General features: G+C 37.5%; 2 protein-coding genes across 5 annotated transcripts in view; both read left to right on the top strand.

Annotated features, from left to right (window-relative positions):
• The window catches only part of OTUD6B (OTU deubiquitinase 6B), a 34,414-nt gene extending 13,926 nt beyond the window's left edge, over positions 1–20,488 (top strand). The window contains exons 5-8 of one of the 3 annotated variants that reach the window (XM_060199155.1): positions 366–427; positions 3,039–3,145; positions 3,861–3,911; positions 20,434–20,488. In XM_060199155.1, the coding sequence (XP_060055138.1) occupies positions 366–427; positions 3,039–3,145; positions 3,861–3,911; positions 20,434–20,473 (260 nt within the window). In that variant the 3' untranslated portion in view covers positions 20,474–20,488. Of the gene's footprint in view, positions 1–365; positions 428–3,038; positions 3,146–3,860; positions 6,592–20,433 lie in introns of those variants that run through there. The other 2 variants (XM_060199162.1, XM_007517361.3) reach the window with 2 other exon arrangements.
• A 19-nt stretch (positions 20,489–20,507) lies between these two features.
• Positions 20,508–26,382, top strand: part of LRRC69 (leucine rich repeat containing 69) — a 100,406-nt gene continuing 94,531 nt past the window's right edge. For both annotated transcript variants that reach the window (XM_060199138.1, XM_007517371.2), the window contains exon 1: positions 20,508–21,011. In XM_060199138.1, the coding sequence (XP_060055121.1) occupies positions 20,670–21,011 (342 nt within the window). In that variant the 5' untranslated portion in view covers positions 20,508–20,669. The remainder of the gene's footprint in view (positions 21,012–26,382) is intronic.

Below are 26,382 nucleotides of genomic sequence, written 5' to 3'. Positions count from 1 at the left end.
GTTATTTCAGCTGTGGGTTTGAGCTTTAAAATATAACAACATAGCTAATATGGTTGCAATTTAGGGTGAGGATGGGGTCCTTGCTTAACATAAAGAGGGAAGTAGGCTTATTATGTAGTTAAGGCCTCTGCATATTAGTCTGAGAAAGATAAGTAGAAATGGATTGCTTTTCTCTTGGATGCAAAGTTGGAGTGATGGAAAGTTTGGATCTGAAAGCATATTAAATTTTGGAAAGTACAGGTACTGCAGAAGATACTCTCGTAACTTGGGAAGTTTTATCAAGAATTGAGGGAGTTACAAAAAGGGTTTTATAGCATTAAGTTATAAAAAATATTAAGCGTTATATTCTGACCTACTCTCTACAGAGGAGTTTGGAAAGTACTGTGCTGATATTGTAAACACAGCTGCCTGGGGAGGTCAACTAGAGGTGAGTTTGTAATTGTGCATAGTGCTTATGAATTGTTCAATTACTTGTAAACTTGATCTTTAGTTTTGGGGCTTATCTTTCAGATATCATCTTCTTTTTAAAGGGTCCTTTAAAAGAATGTCTGCTCTTTATTGACAATGTATTGAAACAGGGAGTTAACATTCTTAGACTTTTGATTTAATTATGCACTTTCAGGTGATGGACACTTTATTTATTTTAATGAGAGAGAGAGAAACCACTGCACAGCTCTGACTTATGGTGGTGCTGGGGATTGAATCTGGGATCTTAGAACCTCAGGCATGAAAGTTTTTTCATAAATATTGTGCTATCTCCCCAGCCCTACTGTTTGTATTTTTTTTTAATTTCTTTATTGGGGGATTAATGGTTTACATTTAACAGTAAATACTGTAGTTTTTACATACATAACATTTCTCAGTTTTCCACATAACAATATAACCCCCTTTTCTCTCCAGTTCTGTATTTGTACCTATTCTGAGCCACCAGAGGGAACCATGTCCATTTGTTTTGTATGCTCTCCTAGGTCACTGAAACCAACACTTTTCCTGGTAGCTTCATGATCACATTAGGAGTGAAGATGCAGGAACTCTCATATAATGATAACAGATATGAGTGCTAGAGAACTTGAATGAAACAATCTAAAATTTTTTGATTTGAGAAAAACCTTTTCAAAAAAAAAAAAAAAGCTTTAAGGACATTTACTCATCTTTGAATTCATTTCACAATTGGGTAAACTTTAATTATTAAAGAGAAAAATCTTTTTAAGTTTTGAAGACTTAGAAGGGATGTTAAAATTTTTGAAACTTTTTGTCATAGCTTTAAAAATAAATTATTTTAGTACAAAAAAAGCTTTTCAAAGGAACTTTTTATGAAATGCCATGTAGATAGGGTTAATATTAGTACTGTCGGCATGTAGCCTTTTTTGTAGTTACTTATTTTGTTTATTCAAAAGCTAAAAGGACCATGGTCTTATGACATATTTATAATGTAATTTCTGATGCATTTGCATGGGCCAGGGCATTATGATTAGAGACTATCAAATGACTAATTTGCTCATGTATTTGAGCTATGGAATCAGACTTCCTCAGTTTAGTTGCAGACCATTTTATTTCCTATATTTTAGTCTGGATAGGTCTAAAACTTTCACTGCTTCAGGTTTAAAGTTACTATAATGTAGTGCTATGCCTTAAGGTTATTATGAGGGTTAAATGAATTAACTTAATCTATATAAATCACAGGGTTGGGTAGTGGTTCACCTAGTAAATTGTATGAAATTAAAGTTGGTTTGTTAATCAGGTCGAAATTGCTAGAATTAATAGTACTGTGTCTATGTCCACACTCGCATGCCTTGAGAATTTATCGAACTGGGTTTCATTGTGTTAATTGTACACAGGAATCATTTGGACAGCTTAATTTTTTCTTTTTTCCTTTTTGTCTTCCTCCTCCCATTCCAAATTGTAATTGATTTGGTCTGGTGCTTGAGCAATAGTATCTTAAAATTTTGTAGACCAATTTTTTAAATGTGACACCAGGACCTTCCACATGCATAATCCACCTCTGGGTAGTCTCCCTGAGCAATTTTTTTCTTTTCCATTATTTTTCTCTCTGTCCACTAGCAAGGTTCCGCCTGTCTGGGCTGACTTTTCAAGTAGAAAAGAGAGATGGAGGCAGAGGGAAGAAAACCTTAGCACTGAAGTTTCCCTTAATATGTTGGGGGCTGGACTTGAACCTGTGTTGCTCACATGTCAGGGCAGGTGTCTTCCCAAATGAACTATCCTGCCAGCCCCAATTTTTTTTTTTAGTTGTTGTTTTTATTTGAGAGAGAGAGAGAGGCCATGACACTATTATCGATGGAACTCCCTTGGTATTGTCCACAGTGTTCTCTTGCTCTCATGTAGTGCTGGGACTCAACTCGTGGCTTTACTCATTTTAAGATCCACCCTCTACTGAGTAAACTGTCTTTCCTCCCCCTCCCTCTTTGTTTATTGTTTGTTTGCTTATCTATCTATCTATTTATTTGTTTATACCAGAGCACTGCTCAGCTCTGGTTTATGTTGATGGGGTTGGGGTGGGAGGAGGGATTGAACCTGGGACTTTGGAGCATCAGGCACGAGAGTCTGTTTGCATAACCATTATGCTACCAATTCCTGCCCACCCCCCAAGTTTTTTTTTCCATTGGGTGAAAAAGGTTCAGGCTTTGAGCTGTGTTTCACAGCTGAGTCACTTCCCTAGTTAAAAGTAATAGTATTTTGAAAACTCTTTATGACGAACATTTTCAAAGATATTCAGAAGCAAAGGGACTAGTAGGACCCAGTCTGTTAATTCTGTCAGTCACCTATGGGATCGTTATTTCTAAAAGTTGATTTACAGTCAGAATTTGAAATTTCTCTGTTCACTTTAATAAATATTGTATTCATTTATTTAAGATGTATATTAAGTGTCTGCTGTTTACCAGGTTCTCTGTGTACAATAGGTATTAAATTAGGGTATGGACCTGCTCAGATTACCCTATTCAGAAGTAATTGAGTAGTTTATGATTAGAATGAGATTAACATTTTTACTTTCCTTATTAATGTGTTTTCTTTCTTTATAGCTAAGAGCCCTGTCTCACATTTTACAAACACCTATAGAGATAATACAAGCAGAATCTCCTCCTATTGTAGTTGGTGAAGAATATACAAAAAAACCACTAGTACTTGTGTGAGTACCTAGAAATTTCCTCATTTATATTTTTCAGTATAATAATAATTGATAACATATTTTAGGTTATATGGTGATTGATATAAACATTTTAATTTATTATGCTTATTTTTTGTTAAAAGCAGTTCTAGAATTAGCCAGCATAAGTGGTTTAGATAATTCTTAAGCCTCTAATTATTTTGTATAATAAAGTTATTTCTAAAGGTTACAGAGATTTATTTACTTGCATTTTGTCCTGGAGGACTATGATAGTGTTAAAGGTTTGAGAAAATACAAAATCTGAAATATTCTTATGTTGCCTAATTGCTTATTCCTTAGGGATATTTTTCTTCATGTGTTAAAGTATTTTGTATCATTGAGAAATATTTGAGACAGCAGTCAGGTATCAACTGACTTTAGTATTAACTGAAAACCATTAATGACTTGAACAAAGTAAAAATGGAATTGCATTTAGCAATTTAGTCTTTTTTTCTCCCCCTCACGGGATTTTTGTGTTAGCTAATTTACATTGGGCAGATGGGCATAGTGAGCCAGACCTTGACTACTGATGTTTTCAAACAGCATTAAACTTTTAAGAAGTCAATGCAGTCTATAGAATAATGTCCCTATGGAGTTATTCATTCAGAATGTGTGCTTTTATATATAATAACGACATTTATATACAATAAATTACTCTCCATATTACTCTTTTTTCTTTTTTTTTTTTTTGTTTCAGATATATGAGACATGCATATGGCCTTGGAGAACATTACAATTCTGTTACAGGGTTGGTGAACACAGCTACTGAAAATTGCAGCTAGTTTTTAAAATGTTGGACAATTATGCTTTAGTACAGTGTGCCAATCTGTATATTCATAACAAGTGCTGAACTGTTCTAAACATTATTGATGAACGCAATTACTTTAACTTAATGTTATGGCTTAGCTTACTAACGGGTTTTTAAAAATGTCAAAGATAAACTTTGAACAGTGTCTTAGTGGTAATTTAAAGGCACACTTCATCATTCATATATAGATGAAGATGGTACCCTCTGTTCTAATATTTTTAATTAAAGTAGAATCCTGGACATCATGTTCTGTGTTGAAATAAATTCCAAATGTTCTTCTTCTCTTTGCATTTAGTAACCATTTCAATATCTATTTTTTGAAGATATGAAATGACTCAGTCTCTTTACCGTTGAAATGATGTGGTGATGGTGATGGCAAGTGTATTTGATGCTTATAAAATTAATTTGACTGCAGTGATATTGGTACTCATGGGGTTAATGCCCTCATGCTTTTAAAATAAAATCATTGGAGTACAATTATTAATTTTGCTTTAATAACTTAGAATTTAAAAATACTGATTTAGGACCTGGCAAAATAGCTCACTTGGAGAGTTTGCTGCTTTGCCATGTGCACAACTAAGATCCCAGCCCAACTTCCACCACATTGAAGAAAACTTGCTGCTGTGGTTTCTTTCTCTCTCTCTACCTCACTCTTTCTTCCTAGAAAAAAAAATTCAGATGAGAATCAACTAAGTATTTCTAAGAAATGAGATCAATTAAAAGAAGTTTTAGACTGGTGTTATCTCATTTATAAACCTCTAAAGAATTACAAATTAGCCACTTGGTTTTTGTAATAAATGCTGTCCTTCAGTTATTCTCTGATTAAAAACAAAAACACTTCTGATTGAATTTAAAGGCATTATCTTCATAACTGCAGATTCTTAATGTTCTTTGTTGTGTTTTCTCGTATCATTGCTCGGCTGTTTTGTTATCCTTAGAGGTTTTTTTCCCTCATTAAATAGTTTGTGGCCTCTTATACTATAACTTGTACAACTTGAAGGGTTAGTAATATTAAAAGGTTGCAGGCCAAATTTACTTCAAGTTTTTTCCCTTTTTCAATTTGTGTTACAAGACTTTTCATTTTGTACCAGTCTTTTGGATAAGGAGAACACCTTTGTTACTTGTTATTTTCTTTTCTTTTTCTGTTTCTAATAACTCATATTTGAGAATGTGTATGTTACATATATGGATAAAAGGTGAATGCTATTGTTATATGGTAAACACAGTGGGCAACCCCTTTTTGTGTGAATGCTTTATCTAGCTGGTTTCAGGTTGCTCTTAAAAGTTTCTTTTTTCTTTCTTTCCTTTCCTTTTTTTTTTTTTTTTTTTTTAAACCAGAGCACTGCTCATCTCTGGCTTATGGTGGTGCAGGGGGATTAAAGGACTTTGGAACCTCAGGCATGAGAATCTGTTTGCAAAAGTTTCTTTCTAAGAAGATAGTATCATGTGAAAAAAACATGTCTAATATTATTTAAGAAGGTATTATGAAAATGAGATCTTTGATTTTATTTATTTTTTTACAAATTAGAAATAACTGATAACAGTAACCATTAAGTTTAAATATATGAACTTTTGCTCCTTGAATATAACTAGCATTTTAGGTAGGCGGTCTATAATATTAAAAATGTGATGTCAGTCTCAGATATCTAACAGGTAAATACTGTAGAAAGTTGATAGGGACTGGTCAACTAGAACAGTAAGTCCTGAGCGAAGATAATTTATAATTCAAAAGGTTAAAAATTTTCTACCTGGGTGAGGGGCTGGGGAGTTGAGATGGGACTGGGAGATGGCTTACGTGATAGGACATATACTTCACCATATTTGAGGACCCGGGTTCTAACTCCCCACCACCACATGGGAGCACTGGCACAGGGAAACTTGACAAGTGATGGAGTAGCACTACTATGCCTCTCTGTCTCTTCCTGTCTTTCACCATTTAACTAAAAAAGTGTGAAAGAGAAGTTGTACAAATGTGGAGCCTCAATGATAATCCTGATAAATAAGATGAAATAAGTAAATAAAATCTGTCAGACAAAATACATTCTGAGGGCAGTCTCTATAATCTTTGATCTGAATTTTCTAGGAGTTTGAACTTCAGAAAAATAGTCATAAAATACTAAATACCTAGGCTTTATTTTGAAGTAATGTTTGTTTTAAAATATTCTGAAATAACTTACTGGTAGGTGTTTTTCTTTTCTTTCTTTTTTTTTATCCTAACCAACTGAATGCAATTTTCTTAATTATATTCTTTCTTTTTACAAATGACTAATATTGTTGTGAAGATTTATGTGGTCAGTTTCTGTTCTTTTCATGAGACTTCAGATAAAAATCATTTTAGCTGTAACCTAATATTGGGAAGTGGCAGATATTATTTTAAAGTGGAGTAAAGTAGTTTGTTGTATAATAATGGTCTAATGGAAGTTTCATAAGCTTTCTTTTGTCCTATTATGCCAGAGTTTTGGAATATGGCTTTAGCCAAGAATTTTATCCAGTTAAGTATGTTTACAAGTTGTGTAAAGAAAAAAAAAAAGTATGTTTGTGACTGCAGTGAGCAATATAATGTTACCTATACTATCTGATGCTTGCCAAAAGGAAAATAAAAGGTGAATGTATTAAATCACTATTTGTCCAAATTGTTATTTAACAATGTTAGAAATACAGGGGGAAAAACTCATTTTGTTTTAGGGTTTTGTTTAGCCCATATTTTTTCCCACAGATATAATTGAGAGTGTGTGTAAGATTTGGAATACAGATTTTAATAATAATATAATAGCCATTTAGGTCTTGATTCCTAGAAATCTGGTTGAAACTTTTAGAATGATGGAGGCTTATTTTTAGAATGATGAGTTAGAATATTCTGAGACTTTTAAGTGTTAATTAAAAAAAAGGTAAATCATTCAGTTGTAAGACTATAAAACAGTTAAGAGATTTTTTTTTTTCTCTGACTTGTCTGTCTCATGTGAAGCTCTCTTTATCATATGTGGTAAATAAAAATAAATATCTTTATGAGATCTTGGTGACTTGGTACCAACAATAGGGTACTTAGCTAGGAGTTCTGTTCTTTGTCTGGACACTGGAATGGATCTAAGCTATTGGACCTTACATTTTTCTTTTATTTTTTTTTATTTTTTATTTTATTTATTTATTATTTTTTTTATTTAAGAAAGGATTAACAAAACCATAGGGTAGGAGGGGTACAATTCCACACAATTCCCACCGCCCAGTCTCCATATCCCACCCCCTCCCCTGATAGCTTCCCCATTTTCCATCCCTCTGGGAGCATGGACCCAGGGTCATTGTGGGTTGCAGAAGGTAGAAGGTCTGGCTTCTGTAATTGCTTCTCCGCTGAACATGGGCATTGACTGGTCGGTCCATACTCCCAGTCTGCCTCTCTCTTTCCCTAGTAGGGTGTGTCTCTGGGGAAGCTCCAGGACACATTGGTGGGGTCTTCAATCCAGGGAAGCCTGGCCAGCATCCTGGTGGCATCTGGAACCTGGTGACTGAAAAGAGAGTTAACATACGAAGCCAAACAAATTGTTGAGCAATCATGGACCCAAAGGTTGGAATAGTGGAGAGGAAGTGTTAGGGAGGTACTCACTGCAAACTCTAGTGTACTTCTGCTTTCAGGTATATATTTTGCAGTAGTTTATAGATACGTGTGAAGATATGCTCTCTCTCACAGAAACTGGTGTATATCTAGGTTTTGGGACTTTGTTAGAAAGTGAACCACCTGAGATGAAATTAGAGTATACTATAAAAGGAAAGGTCTCACCCGAGTAATGAAGCTGAAGGGTTGTCATTCCACATGTGAAGTCTCTGGACACAGTCTGAAGTGAAGCATGTTGAGGTGGCAATCGTTGTGTTGGTTAGGTTGTGATCGGCGGATGCAATATTATTTTATATGGATTGGGAGAGGCATACGGGAAAGTGGGCCCTATCCAATGGTTCCAGGACTGGGGGAAGTAGGGGCTCTATAGTGGAGATGTGAGGTTCCTGCTGTCTTAGGGTTCAAAAAGACAATGGATAGTTAATGTTATCATCACATTATTTGGTAATTGGGTTAACTTTGAAAAGTCCTTTTGTTATGGTTTGCTGTACAGTACCCAGTATCTTGTATATAGCTGTGCTATTGGATGCTTCTGATCTACTTGGTCTAGGCTTTTGAGAGAGTCCGCATATCAAATACACAGCCTATATATTAAAAAGATTCAGTTTATGTTTTGAAAAACTTAGAGACATGCAATTAATTTTACCCCTCTCAAATTAATTAACTAGTGATTTATATGTCTACATTTTGCTAGGAGTGTACATAAACACCATTCCCACCACCAAAAGACTATGTGACCCATCCCTCCCACCCACTCCCACCCCCCACTGGCCCAGGAAGCTGCATGTCTACCCCTTACCACAGGGTTTTTACTTTGGTGCCCTACTTACAATTTGGTCAGGTCCTGCTTTTAGTTTCTCTTTGAGATCTTCTTATGCAACTTCTGTTGATGAGTGGGATCATCCCATACTCATCTTTATCTTTCTGACTTAGCTCACTTAACATAATTCCTTCTAGCTCTGTCCAAGATGGATCAGAGAAGGTGGGTTCATTGTTCTTGATAGCTGTATAGTATTCCATTGTGTATATATACCACAGCTTTCTCAGCCACTCATCTGTGTTGGGCACCTGGGTTGCTTCCAGGTTTTAGCTATTATGAATTGTGCTGCTATGAAGATAGGAGTACATACCTCTTTTTGGTTGGGTGTTATGGAGTCCTTGGGGTATAACCCCAGGAGAGGAATTACTGGATCATATGGAAGGTCCATGTCTAGCCTTCTGAGAGTTTTCCAGACTGCTCTCCACAGAGGCTGTACCAATTTACATTCCCACCAGCAATGTAAAAGGGTTCCTCTGTCCCCACAACCTCTCCAGCATTTGTTGCTGCTGTCCTTTTTGATGTATGCCATTCTTACAGGAGTGAGGTGGTATCTTAGTGTTGTCTTAATTTGCATTTCTCTGACAATCAGTGACCTAGAGCAGTTTTTCATATGTTTGTTAGCCTTTTGGATCTCCTCTGTAGTGAATGTTTTGTTCATATCCTCTGCCCATTTTTGGATGGGGTCATTTGCTTTTTTGGTGCTAAGTTTGCTGAGCTCTTTATATATTTTGGTGATTAGTTTCTTGTCTGATGTATGACATGTGAAGATCTCCCATTCTGTGAGGGGTCTCTTTGTTTGTTTAATAGTTTCTTTGGATGTGCAGAAGCTTTTCAATTTGATGTAGGACCTTACATTTTTCTAGGAAAAAAATAAGAGTCTCACTTTGGCAAATTCTGCTGTTCAAAAGAAACATATTGCCACTTGTGGAATGAAATTGGTCATGTGATCCTACTCAAATAGGAAAGTGCACAGAAGTGCAAACTTGTTATGTGTCCTGAGGGCAGGGAGATAAAGTGTTTGGGAAACATCGTTAAGAATTTTTGCTTGTGCTGGCAATATTGACATTTGGAAGCAGTTCTGGATTTAAATCTTGACCCTGCCATTTATTAACTATTGATACTTAAGCTTGTGCAGTATATTTAATCTTTCAGGGCTCTGGTTTCCTTGTTATAATGTAGAAACTATTTGTAGGAGTAATAATTTGAGGCCTATGAAAGTAAATAGGAACAAATACTATACAATTTGTAGTTGACTATGAAAACAGTGGTTTTTATTTTGCTGTTCTTTTGGCTTAACATGTCACCTTGCATGGGAGGCAGAGCCATGATGGAGATAATATATATATTTTTAATTGTTATTTATAAAAAGGAAACACCTAGGGAGTCGGGTGGTGGTGCAGCGGGTTAAGCGCATGTGGTGCAGAGTGCAAGGACTGGATTTAGGATCCCGGTTCGAACCCCCAGATCCCCACCTGCAGGAGAGTCACTTCACAAGTGGTGAAGCAGGTCTGCAGGTGTATATCTTTCTCTCTCCCTCTCTGTCTTCCCCTCCTCTCTCCATTTCTCTCTGTCCTACCTAACAAGGATGACATCAATAACAACAACAATAATAACTACAACAACAACAAAAAACAGGGGCAACAAAAGGGAAAATAAATAAATATATATAAAAAAAGGAAACCCCCCTCTTATCCTATGGTTTTGTCAGTGTTTTATTTTTTATATAAATAAAAAAAGCAGCTTGGAGTGGTGATATAGTGCATGTGAAAGACACTGGCTCTACAAAATATATATAAATAAGTAAATAATGATGCTTCTGAGAAGCAGATAATAACAAAATGATACTTAAGCTTTAGAGTTTTAAAAAACTGACTAAAGGTTTATATGCAATAGATCACAAATACATAATGTAAACCAACCAAAACAAGGCAGATATAGAGAGAAACAAATTAAAAAGAATATGCTTAAAGGATAGGGAACCTTCCAATGAAGGGGATGGCATATGAAACTCTGGTGGTGGGAATTGTACCCTTTTTATCCCACAATCTTGTTGATCATTATTAAATCACTAATAAAAAAAAAAAGAATGTGGCAAAAAAAAAGGAAACACTAACAAAAACCATAGGATAAGAGGGTTGCAACCCCATACAATTCCTACCACCAGAACTCCACATCCCATCCCCTCCCCCAATAGCCCTCCTTTATTACTCTGGGAGTATGAACCTGGGGTCATTATGGGGTGCAGAAGGTGGAAAATCTGGCTTCTGTAATTGTTTCTCTGCTGATCATGGACATTGACAGGTTGATCCATACTCCCAACATGTCTCTCTCTTTCCCTAATGGGGAGGGGCTCTGGGGAAGCAGGCTCCAGGACATATTGGTGAGGTCGTCTGTCCAGGGAAGTCTGGTTGGCATCATGGTAGCATCTGAAACTTGGTGGCTGAAAAATGAGTTAACATATAAAGCCAAACAAATTGTTGACTAATGAACCTAAAGGCTGGAATAATTCAGATGAAGAGTTGGGGGGAGGGGCTCTGTTTTGTAGATAGTAGGCCTATTTCATGACTATACATTTTTTTTTTTTTCCTGAGCCTGACATCTGATATGTAGCTGGATCCAAGTTACTGTCTGGAGAGATGATGTCATGGTGGGAAAAAGGGCTAGGAAGCTGAGATCAGGGAAGAGAGTAGCTCCCAATTATGGGAAAGGGGTATAAATATTATTGACTAAACCCCATCGATTTGATGTGATCTGGGGCCCATATTCAGCTTAGGAGCCTGTGTAACTTTTGCATCCCTGTAGATCTGAGCTCACATTCTGTGGTCATAAGTAGGAACATTCGAAGGTGCCCCAATTTCAGGAGATGGTATTATTATTATCTTGTGAGAAAGTGTGATGGTCAAGTGGTTCACAAAGCAGAGTCTTGTGATGCTAGAATGAGTAGAAATTTTACTGCTATCTCCATTGAACTGGTGCCTTGGTGCTGTGTTATCTTTCTCTTTTTCCCCTCTGTTTTTCTACATGAAAAAGTCAGTCCTTGGTGTAGAAGCCTAATTTAATTAAAAAAAATTTTTTTTCAGAGATGGGAGCTCATACCTATGCAATTTAAAAATTTCTGCTCTGCTTCTTTATTCAGAGAGAGTTAAAAAAGAAGAGGGAGAGGGAGTAAGGGCACATGTAACAATGACACCTCATATGTTGTATTAGAACAAAATAAATTTTAATATAAGATAATTTGTTTATAGAGTAAATAACTTTGTAGGTTATATTTCATTACCAGAGAGCTGTAAAGTTTTTTTTTTTGGGGGGTGTGTGTGTGAAATTGTGATGGTGGTTAATGAGGTTGAATTTTTTTTTTTAATAGTTTGACAAAACTGAGCTGACAACTCTTTTTTTCTCACAAACTACTTACTTTCTTTATTGAAAGTCTGTACCGTATTTTACAGCTGACATAGCATTCTTTGTAGAATGACAAAAACAAAAGAATTCCTTTTTTAGTGTCCCTGGAAATATTTCAACTGGTTGAGCACAGGACTTGTTTTCTTGTATTTCCCTTTTTAATTCTTGGTGTCCAGTGTCACAGAGTGGTATTCTGTTATGTATATCTTTCCCTTCCTATCTCATGAAACACTCTCTCTCATGCAATAGACAAATCCTCTGCTAAAAAAAAAAAAAAAGAAGACTGTTGTAGAACATCACCAACATTCTCTTCCAGCCCCTCATCTGGACCCCTTTAACAAGAGTGCACTCAAGGACTTAATAAGTTGCATAATAAATAAGGAAGAGGATAGTGCACTGCATTTATGTATTATTTTCTTGGAGCCAAATCCTCATACTTGGCACAATTTCATTGTTCTCAACTACTTTTTCATTCAGATCAGGACAGAGAGAGGGAGAAACACCACAGTATTTGAGCTTCCAACAGTGTCATCACATTTCCCATATGATAGCAGAGTTCAAACCAGGGCTGCAGGTATGACAAGCACCCCACCCGGTAAGCCATGTCTCTTGCCTTTGTGAGCTCATTTAAATTAGCACTTATTGTATTGCAACATTGACTTTATGAGAGAAGTGACCTAATGTATTTCCTTCTTTATTGTGTTCCCAGTACCTTAGTGGTCCCCAGCATATAATGGTGACTAAATAAATACTTGATGAGTGAATGACCTTTTTATATTTCTAACTTCCCTTAGGTTTTAAGCTTCTTGGAACAATATATAACTTATATTTGTATGCTGGACCATCTTAGATAGTGCTTGACCAATATTTATTCAGTATTTTTTTTAATTTCTCTGATCTTTATTTTCTGTATTTGCATGGACATTACATATCTCTACTAAACTTTATAGAAGATTTTTTTTATACCTGGGTCTTCACTACTTCATCACACCTTTTCAGATAAAAATACAGAGGTAGACTCGAAAAGTTAGCCTGAAGCAGTAAATCCTCTGAGACAAACAAGATAAATAAACTAAAAGAGTCTGATAGCTATGCACTTGTGAAAACATATTACAAATATGGCGACATGTAGGAAATTTCAAGTGGTGTGAGGATATGGAATTTGGAATTTAGTGAATAAAAATTCATGAATTGTTAAAAATAAGTTCAGAGTGGACATAAAGACACCACAGCACTGAAGTTTCTTTCAAGCTATATAAGATGTTCTTTTCAAACAACATTTAACTTCAAATTGAAGAATGAGAATTTGCTGACTGCCTGCTCTGTGCCAATTGTAACATTACAAATTACAGTTTAAACATGTCAAGATAGAGAGATATGGGAAAAATAATACAATGTATAAAACAAAGTAACGAGAGACCATTACAAAGTTTTATGTTTGAGTTGTAGGTTTATTGTAGAAAGATGCCCAATGACCATGAATATAATGGTGGAGTGATAGAATGGACATTGGAAGTAGGTGGTACAATCAGAGATGATCCAACTTTTTAAAAAATTTTATTGCTAAATCACATCCCCCCAATGTGGACCTTATCATAGCTATCATTTTAGATAGTTTCTTGATGGTTGATGGTTGGGTTCCAGGATTTTCTGGTGAATTTGCGATGACAGGGAAGAGCCCTGTGGTGTTCAGTTCCAAGTGCTTCCATGCAGTTTGACTTTGGGGTAATCTGCAAAACTGGGTTAAGATGGTGCTAGAGATCTTGCCCAGTCATCTTAAGTTCTTTACTCACTTTTCATGGTCTCCAGTGTGAGCTAATGGTGTGTCTGCCTTGCACTGGCTTATTGGTGGCACTTGTATAAGTTGTGAAAAAAGTTCACAGAATTGCTGGTTTCAAGAACTGGATAAAAATACCAATTCATCGGGAGTCGGGCTGTAGCGCAGTGGGTTAAGCGCAGGTGGCGCAAAGCACAAGGACCGGCATAAGGATCCCGGTTCGAACTCCGGATCCCCACCTGCAGGGGAGTCGCTTTGCAGGTGGTGAAGCAGGTCTGCAGGTGTCTGTCTTTCTCTCCTCCTCTCTGTCTTCCCCTCCTCTCTCCATTTCTCTCTGTCCTATCCAACAACGACAACAACAATAATAACTACAACAATAAAACAAGGGCAACAAAAGGGAATAAATAAAATAAATATAAAAAATACCAATTCATCAACCAGAGTAGTACTTTTAAAAAAGGAGTTTGCAAAAAATAAAATAAATAAAAAGGTATATGCAAAAATTGAGACTTTTTTGAGAAAGACACACTAGGGAGCATATAGTTAAAATGTGCCCAGCCTCACTAGATTTTTATAGACAGTGGAAGAAGGCCACCTCAATGCTGATGGAAGAAAAATGAATAGCTTCCTTGTTCCAAGAACTGGAAGTGATCCAACAGAAAATAACAAGAATTCAGATAGTGGACATGAAAAAAGAAAATGCTGGTATCCCTTCTCCTCTATCCTGAAGGTCACTGTGGTCAGTCCTTGCAGTAGAGCTCTTCCCTGGGCTATTATATTCCTCCACCTTTACATGCTGGACACAGCACACAACTCCATGGTTGATTCCTCCAAATGTAAAAGCTATTGTACTTCCTGAATCTATCTCGTATGTGTAGAATCTATATCCTGTCCCCTCCAAATGGACAAGAACATCTGGGGTATTCAGAGTCCCGAAGAGAACTGTGAAAGTTGGTGTGGAGGTGGTGAAATTTAGGACTCTGATAATAGCAATAAAAAGAGAAGTAGAAAGGTGTGAAGAGTGATAGAAAGATTAGTGATTGCTTAGGGCTGAATCAATTAGTGACCATAATTGGTAAAAATGGTCACATCTGCAGTGGACTATGATGATGGTTATACAACATGGTAAATAGATTTCATTCAGTCCTTAAATTACAGACTTCAAATGGTTGAATTTTATGATGTGTGAGTTACAACTCAGTCAAGTTTTGACCAGAAAAACTAAGAGTCTTTTGGACCCTTGAACTTCAGTGGACAGGAAGAGGCCTAAGAAAATTGTTCAGCAAACATAGGTTATGTTCTATGGATCAGGAAAGATAATTGAAGAGCCCAGATTGGGGAACCAAGAGCTAGCCTAAGAAAACAAGACTGCACACTAATCAAAGAACAGATGACACGCACCTAGTTGGGCTCCTGAATTGCTATAAATGGATTTGTTTTGTGCCATTTTTTTTTTAACCCTGTAGGGTTGTCACTGGGGCTTGGTACTGGCACTACGAATCCACTGCTCCTGTGGCTTTTTTTTTTTTTTTTTTCCCATTTTATAGGATAGGACAGATGGAAATTGAGAGGAGGGGGAGAGAAAGATACCTGCATACCTGCTTCACTACTAGTAAAGCAGCTCTCCTCCAGGTGGGGAGGTAGGGGCTCAAACCAGCATCCTTGCTTGGGTCCTTGTGCTTCATACTATGTGCACTTGTGCATCACTGCCAAACCCCCTTTTTGGCCTCTTTTATCTTGTATTGAGTGGAACTCTGAATTGCTAACTGATGTTTCACCCATTGCTGTACTCTGGGTATGTGGGAATAGATAATTTTTCTTTTTTTTTTTTTTAGACTATTTTTGTAAATACTTTTACTTACTACTGGATAGAGGCAGAGAGAAAGTGAGGGGGGAGATAGAGAAAGAGACAGAGAGACATCTGCAGCCCTGTTTTTCCCCTATAGGTGGGGACCAGGGGCTTGAATCAGGGTCCTTTGTGCACTGTAGTGTGAGCGTTTAATCAGGTGTGCCACCGCCTGGTCCCAGAACAGGTAATTTTTCTTTTCAAAAATTTATTTTATTTTTAAGGGGTAGAGACAGAAACTGGGGGTGGGGGGAGGAAAAGAGAGAAACACACCTGCAACTCTACATCACTCGTGAGACTTCCCCTTGCAAGTGGGGGCCAGGATCTTGAACCAGGGTCCTTGGCGCATAGTAGTGCGTGCCCTTAACCAGGCGCACCTCTGACTGGCCCTGGACGTTAATTTGTCTCCTTAAGTTTCTAGGTCTGAAGATCAAGACAAACTACTCAAATTCATGGAACTGGCCCTGAGGACTCACAACCTACTTTGTACTTGATTTCAATAATACTATTTTGAGATCCAAAATCCAAATAGGTGAAACTTTTGAGTTGGGGGCTTCTTGGGGGCTTGGGTTGGGGCTTCTATTTTTTTTTTTTTTTGTACTGGGGGAATGTAAGGAACTCATGATCAGAGGGTAGAATATGCTGGGTTTTAAGATGTACACTTACCTCTCTAAAAGTGGATCCGAATTCCTTTTCTGGATGCAGTGATTTGCTTCATGTGGCAAAAGTTATAACTGCTTGCTTTGTGAAGTTACGTCATGGAAGTAATATAGCTCTTCTGGGTGTGTGCTCTCCCCATATTTATATCACACGTTTGTGATGTAAATACACACACACACACACACACACACCCCCTATACCATCTGTCAATCTCCCTAACGCCCCTCAGGTGCTGCAGTATTCCCATGTTGTGCTGGGACTTGAACCCAGGGCTTTGCACACAGTAGGTCCATGTGTCCTGCCAGGTGCACTATCTTCAGGCCCCAGGATCCTTACCCTTTAAACTAAGTCAAAATGTTGGGTGAAAATAGAAGCTGCGTTGCAGAAGCTACATGTAGGTGTTCTGGCTAATTGCTCCAAGATTCCAGTGAACAGCCACCACCTTTGAGCTTTTAGATGATTGCCCCAGCCTTTGGGCCATTCCAGCTGGTGCCAAGAGGAGCACTGGCAATTAGTTTCCATGGAGCCCTAATCAAATTGTAGTTTTATGAATAAAATAAATGCTGTTTTAAGCAATTAGTCTTGCCAATGACTTGTTACCAGCAATAGATAACTGGAACATACAGTATTAGCACTGATAGCATGTTGGAAGTAAAAGTGGAGGAATAAAGAAATGTATAACAGATATTTTAGGTTAAGCAAATTTATAGAAAGCATTGTATTTCATTGGCCTCTTTATCCATGTAGAGCATAATAAATTAACAGTGTTTGTATAATGTCATGTGGGATACTGGCCACACAGAACTTTTAAGAAGGTGAGTGTTTGAGATTAAAACAAACAAAAGCCTAAGACTAGCTTATTTAGATAGTAATAATATGATTGTTTTTGGGAAACAGTGTCAGAGAAATTGGAAGATAGATATGAAAGAGAGAAGACAAAACAGCAATTATGTGACAGGAAAATTGATGCCATTTTAGCAATGAGAAGCAAGAATATCTTTTTGTTTTACTGTTAAAATGTTGCTGGGCATAATACCTTTTTATACATTAGTGATTCTGCAGGATTCTGATGCTTGCTTTATTATTTTTTTCTCTTTATAAAATGGAGATATTGACAAGACTATAGGATAAGAGGGGTACATTTCCACACAGTGCTCACCACCAGAGCTCCATATCCAATCCCTTCCCCTGATAGCTTCTCTATTTTTTTCCCCATGGTTAGGATTCACTGGACTATACACAATTTGTGTCATTTAATGCTATTTACAAATAACTATATCTTTTTTATTTTTATTTATCAAAAGGAAACACTGACAAAAACCATAGGATAAGAAGGGTAGAACTCCACATAATTCCCACCACTAGAACTCTGTATCCCATCCCCTCCCTTAATAGCTTTCCTATTCTTTAGCCCTCTGGGAGTATGGACCCAGGGTCATTATGGGGTGCAGAAGGTGGAAGGAAGGTCTGGCTTCTGTAATTGCTTCTTCAAGCTTGCTTTATTCTTATCTGAAAAAGTCTTGTTTCTTTAGCACCCTTTCAACTGGACTTTTCCTGGGCATCCTTTCTAAAATAGCAAACCTTTCACTCCTTAATATGCTTATTTTCTTAATTTTATCTTTATTTTATTTTATTTATTTTACCAACAAGATTATTGCTGGGGCTTGGCTGCCACATTTTGAATCCATTGATTCCAGGCCTTGTTTGTTTGCTTGTTTTCTTTTTTTCTTTTTGTTAGAGACAGATGCTGAGAGAGAAGGGCATGATGAGGGGCTGGGGCTGGGTGGTGGCGTACCATGAGTACACATGTTACAATGCACAAGCAGGCAGGTTCTTCCAGCCCCTTGGTCCCCACATGCAGGGGGAAAACTTTGCTAGTGTTGAAGCAGTTCTGCAGGTATTTCTGTCTCTCTCACTTTCTATATCCCCTCCCCTCTTGATTTCTGACTGTTTCTATCCAACAGATAAATAAAAGGTAATTAAAAAAAAAAACTAAAGAAAAGGCAAGAGAAAGAGACACCACAGCATTGTTTCATTAGTCCTGAAGCTTCCACTTGCAGCCCCACTGCAGGTGGGACTGAGGACTAGAACCACATGCATGATAAGGTGTGCCACTACTTGGCCCCTCTTTTTCTTTTTTCATTTTATTCTCTTTTATTTTTAAAGCACCCAAAACCATCTAATCTATTACATTTACTTCTCTTGTTCTCCCCCTCATCCCTGGAATTTAATTTCATCAAAAAGGATTTTATTTATGATTTAATCTTTTCAATTTTATTTTATCTCTTTTATCTTATAGTCTTGCTTTGCTTCCTAGAAGTAAATTTATCTTGCTTTCTAATCCTCATATAAATGTGACTTAGATTAAAAGCATGGTTAGGTTCCAATTAATTTTTTAGACAAGGCATTTCATATCATGGTACCTAAAATATGATTATCATGCTTGAGAAGGCAGCTTAGTGGATAGAGCTGAGCTCATATGTTTATGGACTTGGGTTTGAACCCACATGCTTGGGTAGTGCTCTGGTTTCTCTCTATCATAAATTTCTCAACAAACATGATTTTCTCACTTTTAATGATACTAAAGTGTGCCGGGCTAGTGTGGGGGTGCCTCTTCCCAGGCGCTTGCTCTCTGGGCTGGAGAGAACTCAACCTGAGCCAGCCTGGGCTGCTAATCACTCAGTGACACGAGGGAGATGACTCAGGAACCAAACATGTGTCAAGACAATGCAATGTCTTTATTGATCAGAGAGCCATGGCTTTTAAAAGGTAGACCTGGAAGTGGCAAGTTGGAAACAGAAAAATGGCTAGGAAAGGAGCGGAGAAAGGTAAGATGGGGCTGGAAAGGTAGGAACATCCTTAGAAACAGTAGCGGGAGTTTTAACTGGTAGGATTAATAATACTCTGGAGGCAGGGAGGGGCTTGAGGATAGAAAGAAGATAGATCAAAGGAATAGAATGAGTGGGGATCTTTCAGGAAAGACAGTGATTATGTAGATAGGCCTTAGTATCAGGAATGCAGGATGGAGCAGGGGGAGCTGGTTTAATGCTTTGTGAGGCTCCTCACAATTTCCCGACATAGAAGATTGGTGTGTAGTAGATTGGTGGGTTGTTACTAGTCGGGTTTATTTAAGACTTCCTGTTTCTCTCCTAGTGTTTTTATCATACAGTAATGCTCTTTGTGTTGACCATTATTCCATTAGAATTTGCAAGAATGTTGATTTTTCTTTTTTTTTAGTCTTTTTAAATATTTTCCTTTTTTGTTGTCCTTGTTTTTATCATTGTTTTGGTTATTATAATTGTTATTGATTTTATTGTTGCCAGGTAGGACAGAGAGAAATGGAGAAAGGAGGGGAAGACAGAGAGGGGGAGAGAAAGATAGACACCTACAGACCTGCTTCACCAATTGTGAAGTGATCCCCCCTGCAGGTGGGGTGCCAGAGGCTTGAACCAGGATCCTTATGCCTGTCCTTGCACTTTGCTCCATGTGCACATAACCCGCTGTGCTACAGCCCGACACCCTTGACTTTTCTAAATCTATTTTTTCCTTGCTTATTTGCTTCAGTTTTTCTGAATAAAAACATTATCACCTTTTAGAATAGAATGTAGTTTATATTAATAAAACAGAATAAATGCTTGATTTTTTTTTCCTCCTTTGTCAAACTCATGAGCTGGTACCCTGACAAGTTCCAATATAATCAAGGAATTAATTTAACTTTTTTGGTGTTTGTTAGGGCTTCATTGCTCCAGGCCAGCTATTTCAAATGGAGACAGAAAGGTGAGGGTAGGTAGGAAGGTGGGTTGTAGGCACAGGATGGGGAGCACAAACACCACAACACTGAAGCTTCTTCCCCCTATGTGTAGGGTGCTGGACTTAGAGGTGGGCTGTAGACCTGGAAAATCAAGCACACTGTCCAGGTGAACTATTTTGTTGGTCTTCTTTTCAAATGATACCACTTCTTTTCAAAATACCACTGAGAACTTCAATTTGATTGTATTTTGACATGTTTCAATTCACTCGATTTTTTTTTGAAATATTTTATTTTAATGAGGCAAACACTGATTAAACATTGCTCAGCTCTGGCTTATCTTGGCGATTGAATATGGAAACATGGAGTCTCAGGCATGAAAGTCTTTTTCATAGAGCTATCTCTTGGCCGCACTCTGGATTATTTTTCCTGATCTTCAAATGCTCCCATTTTAGATGAGTGAGGGCCCCTAAAAGTTGACTTTGTGTCTTCTATAGTGTGGTTTCATTTGTCTTTGATCACTTTCTTGATACCCTGTGCTTAACCTGTACATTTCCTGCCCCAAACTTGATATCAGCTATTTCTTCTCCCTACCTTTTACACAGGATGCTACTTGAGGGGCCAGATGATGATGCACCTGTTTGAGCACACGTTACAATGTGCAAGGACCCAGGTTTGAGCTTTCAGTCTCCACCTGCAGGGGGAAAGCTTTACAAGTGAGGAAGCAATGCTGTAAATGTATCTGTCTCTCTCCCTCTTTATCTACCTTTTCTCTCTCAATTTCTGGCTATCTCTATCTAATAAATAAAAAAAAAATAGTTAAAAAAAATTTTTTAAAAGGATGCTATTTGATGTCTTCTCCTCCAACTCAGTAGATCTCAGAATGTTTTTGTTCCCATGGCACACCAATTCTCTGCTGTTAGACATTCTGTGTATGCCTAATAAAGAATTTAGTCCCTATGGTTACTGTTTTCTCTTTTTCTACTGCTGTTCCAAGCTCATGGCTGAGAGGTTGTTACTAAGAGCACTGAGTGGTGGAAAATCCACTAAAATTGTTACTTTGAATGGGAAGAAGTTGAAAAAGATGCCCTCAACATTAGAAAGACTGCAAGGCCTGCAGACTCTAGACCTACAGAATAACCTTATTCTCAATGTATGCCCAGAGATAAGCAGCTTGGTCCAGGTGAGGAATAGCTTGTCTTTTTAGATTGAGGATAGGAACATTTAAGAAAATAGGTGTGAGAACAAGAAGGCATTTTACTCTCCTTGTAGAGCTTGCTGTGGAGTATTGTAAGTGAGGCACCAAAAGGATTTCTCCCCTAGAGAATTATACTTATGGGAGGGAGAGAAGATGTTTCAGCTTATTCATATCCTCTTTAGCCCACATCTAGAATTGGAGGATTAGGTCTGTACTTGTCTTTTTGGAGGCTATCATCTGGAAAGGGGTTGGGAGCCTGGGTTAGCTTGTCTTCTTTGGGGACTTCATCTGGAAGTAGGTTTGAGGGTCTGGAGATGCTGTTCACCCTAGAGACTAACCTGAAGCTTTTGCATATGGAATGAAGAGGCATTTGTGCAGTTGGAAGGGGGTTCCTTTTCAATTTCCTAGAGCAGACTAAACTCTGAAATGGAGTACTGCCAAAGAGTGAAAAGGAGGGGACACTGATTTCTTCTGGCTAGTATTTTAAAAAAAGATCAGTGTTTTAAATAAAGAGTGTACTTCATACAGAGAACATTTGACGTGAATGAGTCCCAGATGCTTGTATTAAATATTTCTGTCCAACACCATGGAGCTTCAGCTGCTAAAAAACGTGAGATTGGGAGAAGACAAGGTATATTAATTTTGCAGCTTTCTTTTCTTTTTGTTTTTTTTCTTTCTTTTTCTAAACTCATCAGCACCAAAGCCTTTATCACTAGCTATGTCAATGCAGTACATTAGTTTTATATTTTGGTACAAAAATAAATATGTTTTCTTACCTTTACTTCATTTTAGGTTTACATAAATATTTGAACTTGTAATCTGTGGCCATTTCTTTCTAAGAAATAGGGTGATGGTAAACCTTCCTCCTAATAGTAATTTCCAAATGTACACTTGTAGTTACTGGATGTCAAGGAGTCAAGGATTTAGTCTCTTCTAGTAGGATAGAGGAGTTTCTATTTAAACAACTAGAAGGATTTAATTGAACCATGAACTCATTATCCTCTGTTTGATTTTTTTCCACTTAAAGTAACACAGGATGTTGTTTTAAGAAAATTGACTACAAATGGTTTATAATAATAAAAAAACCTATCTTCTGTTCCACTCTCTTTTTAAAAAAATTATTTATTTATTTATTTATTTCCCCTTTTGTTGTTTTTATTGTTGTTGTAGTTATTGCTGTTAGATAGGACAGAGAGAAATGGAGAGAGGAGGGGAAGACAGAGAGGAGGAGAGGAAGATAGACACCTGCAGACCTGCTTCACCATCTGTGAAGTGACTCCCCTGCAGGTGGGGAGCCGGGGGGCTTGAACTGGGAGCCTTACTGGTCCCTGCGCTTTGCGCCATGTGCGTTTAACCACTGTGCTACCGCCCAACTCCCTTTTTTTAAAAAATTTATTTATAAAATGAAAACATTGACAAAATCATAGGATAAGTGGGGTACAACTCTACACAGTTCCCACCACCAAAACTCTGTATCCCATCTCCTCCCCTGATAGTTTTCCTTTTCTTTAACCCTCTGGGAGTGTAGACCCAAAGTCATTGTGGGATGCATAAGTTAGAAGGTCTGGCTTCTGTAATTGCTTCCCCACTCAACATGGGCATGGGCAGGTCGATCCATACTCCCAGTCTGCCTCTCTTTTTCCCTAGTAGGGTGGGGCTCTGGGGAAGCAGAGCTCCAGGACACATTGGTGGGGTTGTCTGTCCAGGGAAGTCTGCTGGCATCATGTTAGCATCTGGAACCTGGTGGTACATAGAGAGTTAACATACAAAGCTAAACAAATTGTGGAACAATCATGAACTTAAAGGCCAGAATAGTGCAGATGAAGAGTTGGGGGGGTGGGGGGAATCCTCCATTTTGTAGATAGCTAGTAGACTATATTTTAGTTATATTCCAAAGGGCCTGTGGCTACGTTGGTTTTTTTTTTTTAATTTTTTTTATTTTCCCCTGAGTGTGAAATCTGATATGCAGGTGGATCCAGGTTATTGTCTGGGGAGATGATGTCATGGCTGAGAAAAGGAAAAGAAAGCTGGATCAGGGAAGAGAGTCACTCTTTAATATGGGAAAGGTGTATAAATATTGTTGACTGTAAATCCCATCGATTTGATTTGGTTTGGGGCCCATATTCATCTTAGGAGCCTTTGTGACCTCTGCATCCCTGTAGAACTGAGCTCACATTCTGTGGTCATGAGTAGGAACATTCCAAGTTGCCCTAATATCGACCCATCTTTTTTGGGTGTAGCATAGAGTATGTTGTCCATCCTCCCTTTGGAGGGTGGAACATTCTCTACCGTTGTTGATCCAAGTTGAAGGTAATGTCCTATGGGGGCCCCACCAAGGGGTTTGTTTTGTTGTTCCTAATATAGATGATTGGTAACAATGGAGAGAGGGATTTATTTGAGGTCTAGGCCCATCATGTCTGTTTGGGAATCTCAAGACGCCCCAAATAGGGCCCCAGTTGATGGGGTGGCCTGATAGAATACTATGAAAGGAAAGGTCTCACCTGAGTAATGAGGCTGAAGGATTGACATTCCATGCAAACTTAGCAACAAAAAAGCAACTGACCCCATCCAAAAATGGGCAGAGGATATGAACAGAAAATTCACTACAGAAGAGATTCAAAAGGCTAACAAACACATGAAAAATTGCACCAGGTCGCTGATTGTTAGAGAAATGCAAATAAAGATAACATTGAGATACCACCTAACTCCTGTGAATGGCATACATCAAAAAGGACAGCAGCAATAATTTATAATTTTAAAAAGTATGGCCTGCCTAAATATTTGAACATTACATTTATTTTCCTCACTTTGATTATTCTTTTACTTTTTAAATTTTTTTATTTATAAAAAGGAAACATTGACAAAACCATAGGGTAAGAGGGGTACAACTTCGCACAATTCCCACCATCAGAATTCCATATCCCATCACCTTCCCTTATAGCTTTCCTGCTCTTTAACCCATAGGAGTATGGACCCAAGATCATTGTGGGATGCAGAAGGTTGAAGGTCTGCCTTCTGTAATTGCTTCTCTGCTGAACATGGGCATTGATAGGTCGATCCATACTCCCAGCCTGTCTGTCTCTTTCGGGGGGCGGAGCTCCAACGCACATAAGTGGGGTTGTCTGTCCAGGGAAGTCTGGTCGGCAACATGGTAGTATCTGGAACCTGGTGGCTGAAAAGAGAGTTAATATAGAAAGCCAAATAAATTGGTGAACAATCATGGACCTAAAGGCTGGAATAGTGCAGATAAAGTGTTGGGTGGGGTGTCTTCCATTTTGTAGATAGCTAGTAAGCATATTTTAGTTATATTTCAAAGGGCCTGTAGCTATACTAGTGGCTTTTTTTCTTTTCTTTTTTTTTTTTTTTTGCCTGAGCCTGAAATCTGATATGCAGGTGGATCCAAGTTATTGTCTGGGGAGATGTTATCATGGCTGGGAAAAGGAACAGAAAGCTTGATCAGGGAAGAGAGTAACTCCTTAATATGGGAAAGGTGTATAAATATTGTTGACTGTAAATCCCATCGATTTGATTTGGTCTGGGGCCCGTATTCAGCTTAGGAGCCTATGTGACCTCTGCATCCCTGTAGATGAGCTCACATTCTGTGGTCACGAGTAGGAACATTCCAAGCTATCCTAATATTGACCCATCTTTCTCAGGTGTAGCATAGAGTATGTTGTCCATCCTCCCTTTGGAGGAGGAAACATTCTCTACCATTGTTGATCTAAGTTGAGGGCAAGGTCCTATGGGGGCCCACAAAGGGGTCTATTTTGTTGTTCCCACTTTGATTATTCTACATATACATTCTTTTAAAATAATCTTTTTTAAAAGAAATTTTTATTTATTGGTGCTTTAATATTGATTTACAAAATTATAAGAATTATAAGAAGAGAAAACTTTAACATCACTCTGGCACATGCAATGCAGGAGATTGAACTTGGAACCTCACAATAGAGAATCCAGTGACTTATCCACAATGCCACAACCTTGGCCATACTTTTTACAAGTTCTTTTTTTTTTTTCCTGTCTATATTCCACATACAAGCAAGGTGAGCTGTTAGTTGTCTGTCATTTCTATTTATCTCAGTCTAGCTACCTCTTGCTCCCAAACAATATGGTATCTTTTTCAAATGCAGAGCAGTACTCATTGAATATATACCACATATTTTCCTTTTTTTAAAAAAAAAGATTTACTTTATTTATTATATGGGAGAGTTTCATATGAAACAGAGAAAGGGAAGCTAGAATATTACTCTGCTATATGCTGTGCTCGGTATCAAACCAGGAACCTCAGGCTTATAAGTGCAGTGCTATACCAATTAAGCCATCTTTTTAGTCACTACCCCATAATTTCTTTATCCTATTTGAGATTAATGGATATATAGGTTGATTCCACAATTTAGCTATTATAAATAGTGCAACTGTGAATAAAGAGGTACATATATTCTTTTGAATCTGTTTTATGCAATTTCTTTTAATAATTATCTTTTATTTATCTTCTTGTGTCTGTACTGGTCCTAAGGATATAGATTTGGAAAAAAAAAGTCCCTGTCTTCGTGTTTTGGGATTAAATTAAATGCTAATTTAAGTATAGGTCAATACTTGGCAAAGAGTTAACTTTTCAATAAATCATAGTTGCTATAATGATTACTATTACTATTATGGTATAATTAGAAATCATGATAAATATGAAAAGGGGCTCTTGAGAGAATATAGATTTTTTTTCCCTATGTACTTGAAGGCTGCAACTTTGGAAAATTTAACCTCTTTTAGTGATACATACAAGTATGGGTTGGCAACCTCATTTATGTTGAATGTATATGTCTTGTGACAGATGAAATGCTGGTATATTAACAATTCTCAAAGAAATATCCTGTAACTCCTTGAAGGTGGTGTGTAGTATTGGTGAATCAAGTGCCTGGTGTCTATAAGCTGTATACTGTTCACTAGAGTGAAGTGAGATGGAGACAGTTTTTAGAATCCAGCTTGACCAAATACAGTGTTATCATGATATCTTCTAGGAACAAAGATTTGCTGAGGGTAAATCAGTCATACTCTTAAAATTCCCAAACAAACAAGTAGGTTTCATCTCTAAATTGTGTTCAGCTTTGTTGACATGCCTCATAAAATCCAAAAGCAGTTCACCAACATTCCCCTGAAATGACTCACATGTCTGATTGCCCAGGACAAAGATAAAGTGTACCATAACTTTATATTTAACCATAAACAATTGACAGTAAATAAGGCCAAATCTAAGCAAGGTTGAGTAGTTGGCAAATTTATTATGCCCCAAATCTCTTATCTTACTGTCCTGCTCTGTGACCTAATCAACTCTTTCCTTTTTTTCTTTCCTCCTCTT

The sequence above is a fragment of the Erinaceus europaeus genome, chromosome 1 (genome assembly GCF_950295315.1).
Source record: "Erinaceus europaeus chromosome 1, mEriEur2.1, whole genome shotgun sequence".
NCBI classification, from domain to species: Eukaryota; Metazoa; Chordata; class Mammalia; order Eulipotyphla; family Erinaceidae; genus Erinaceus; species Erinaceus europaeus.
Note: the sequence above shows the minus strand (reverse complement) of the source record. Positions and strands in the feature narration are given on the sequence as shown.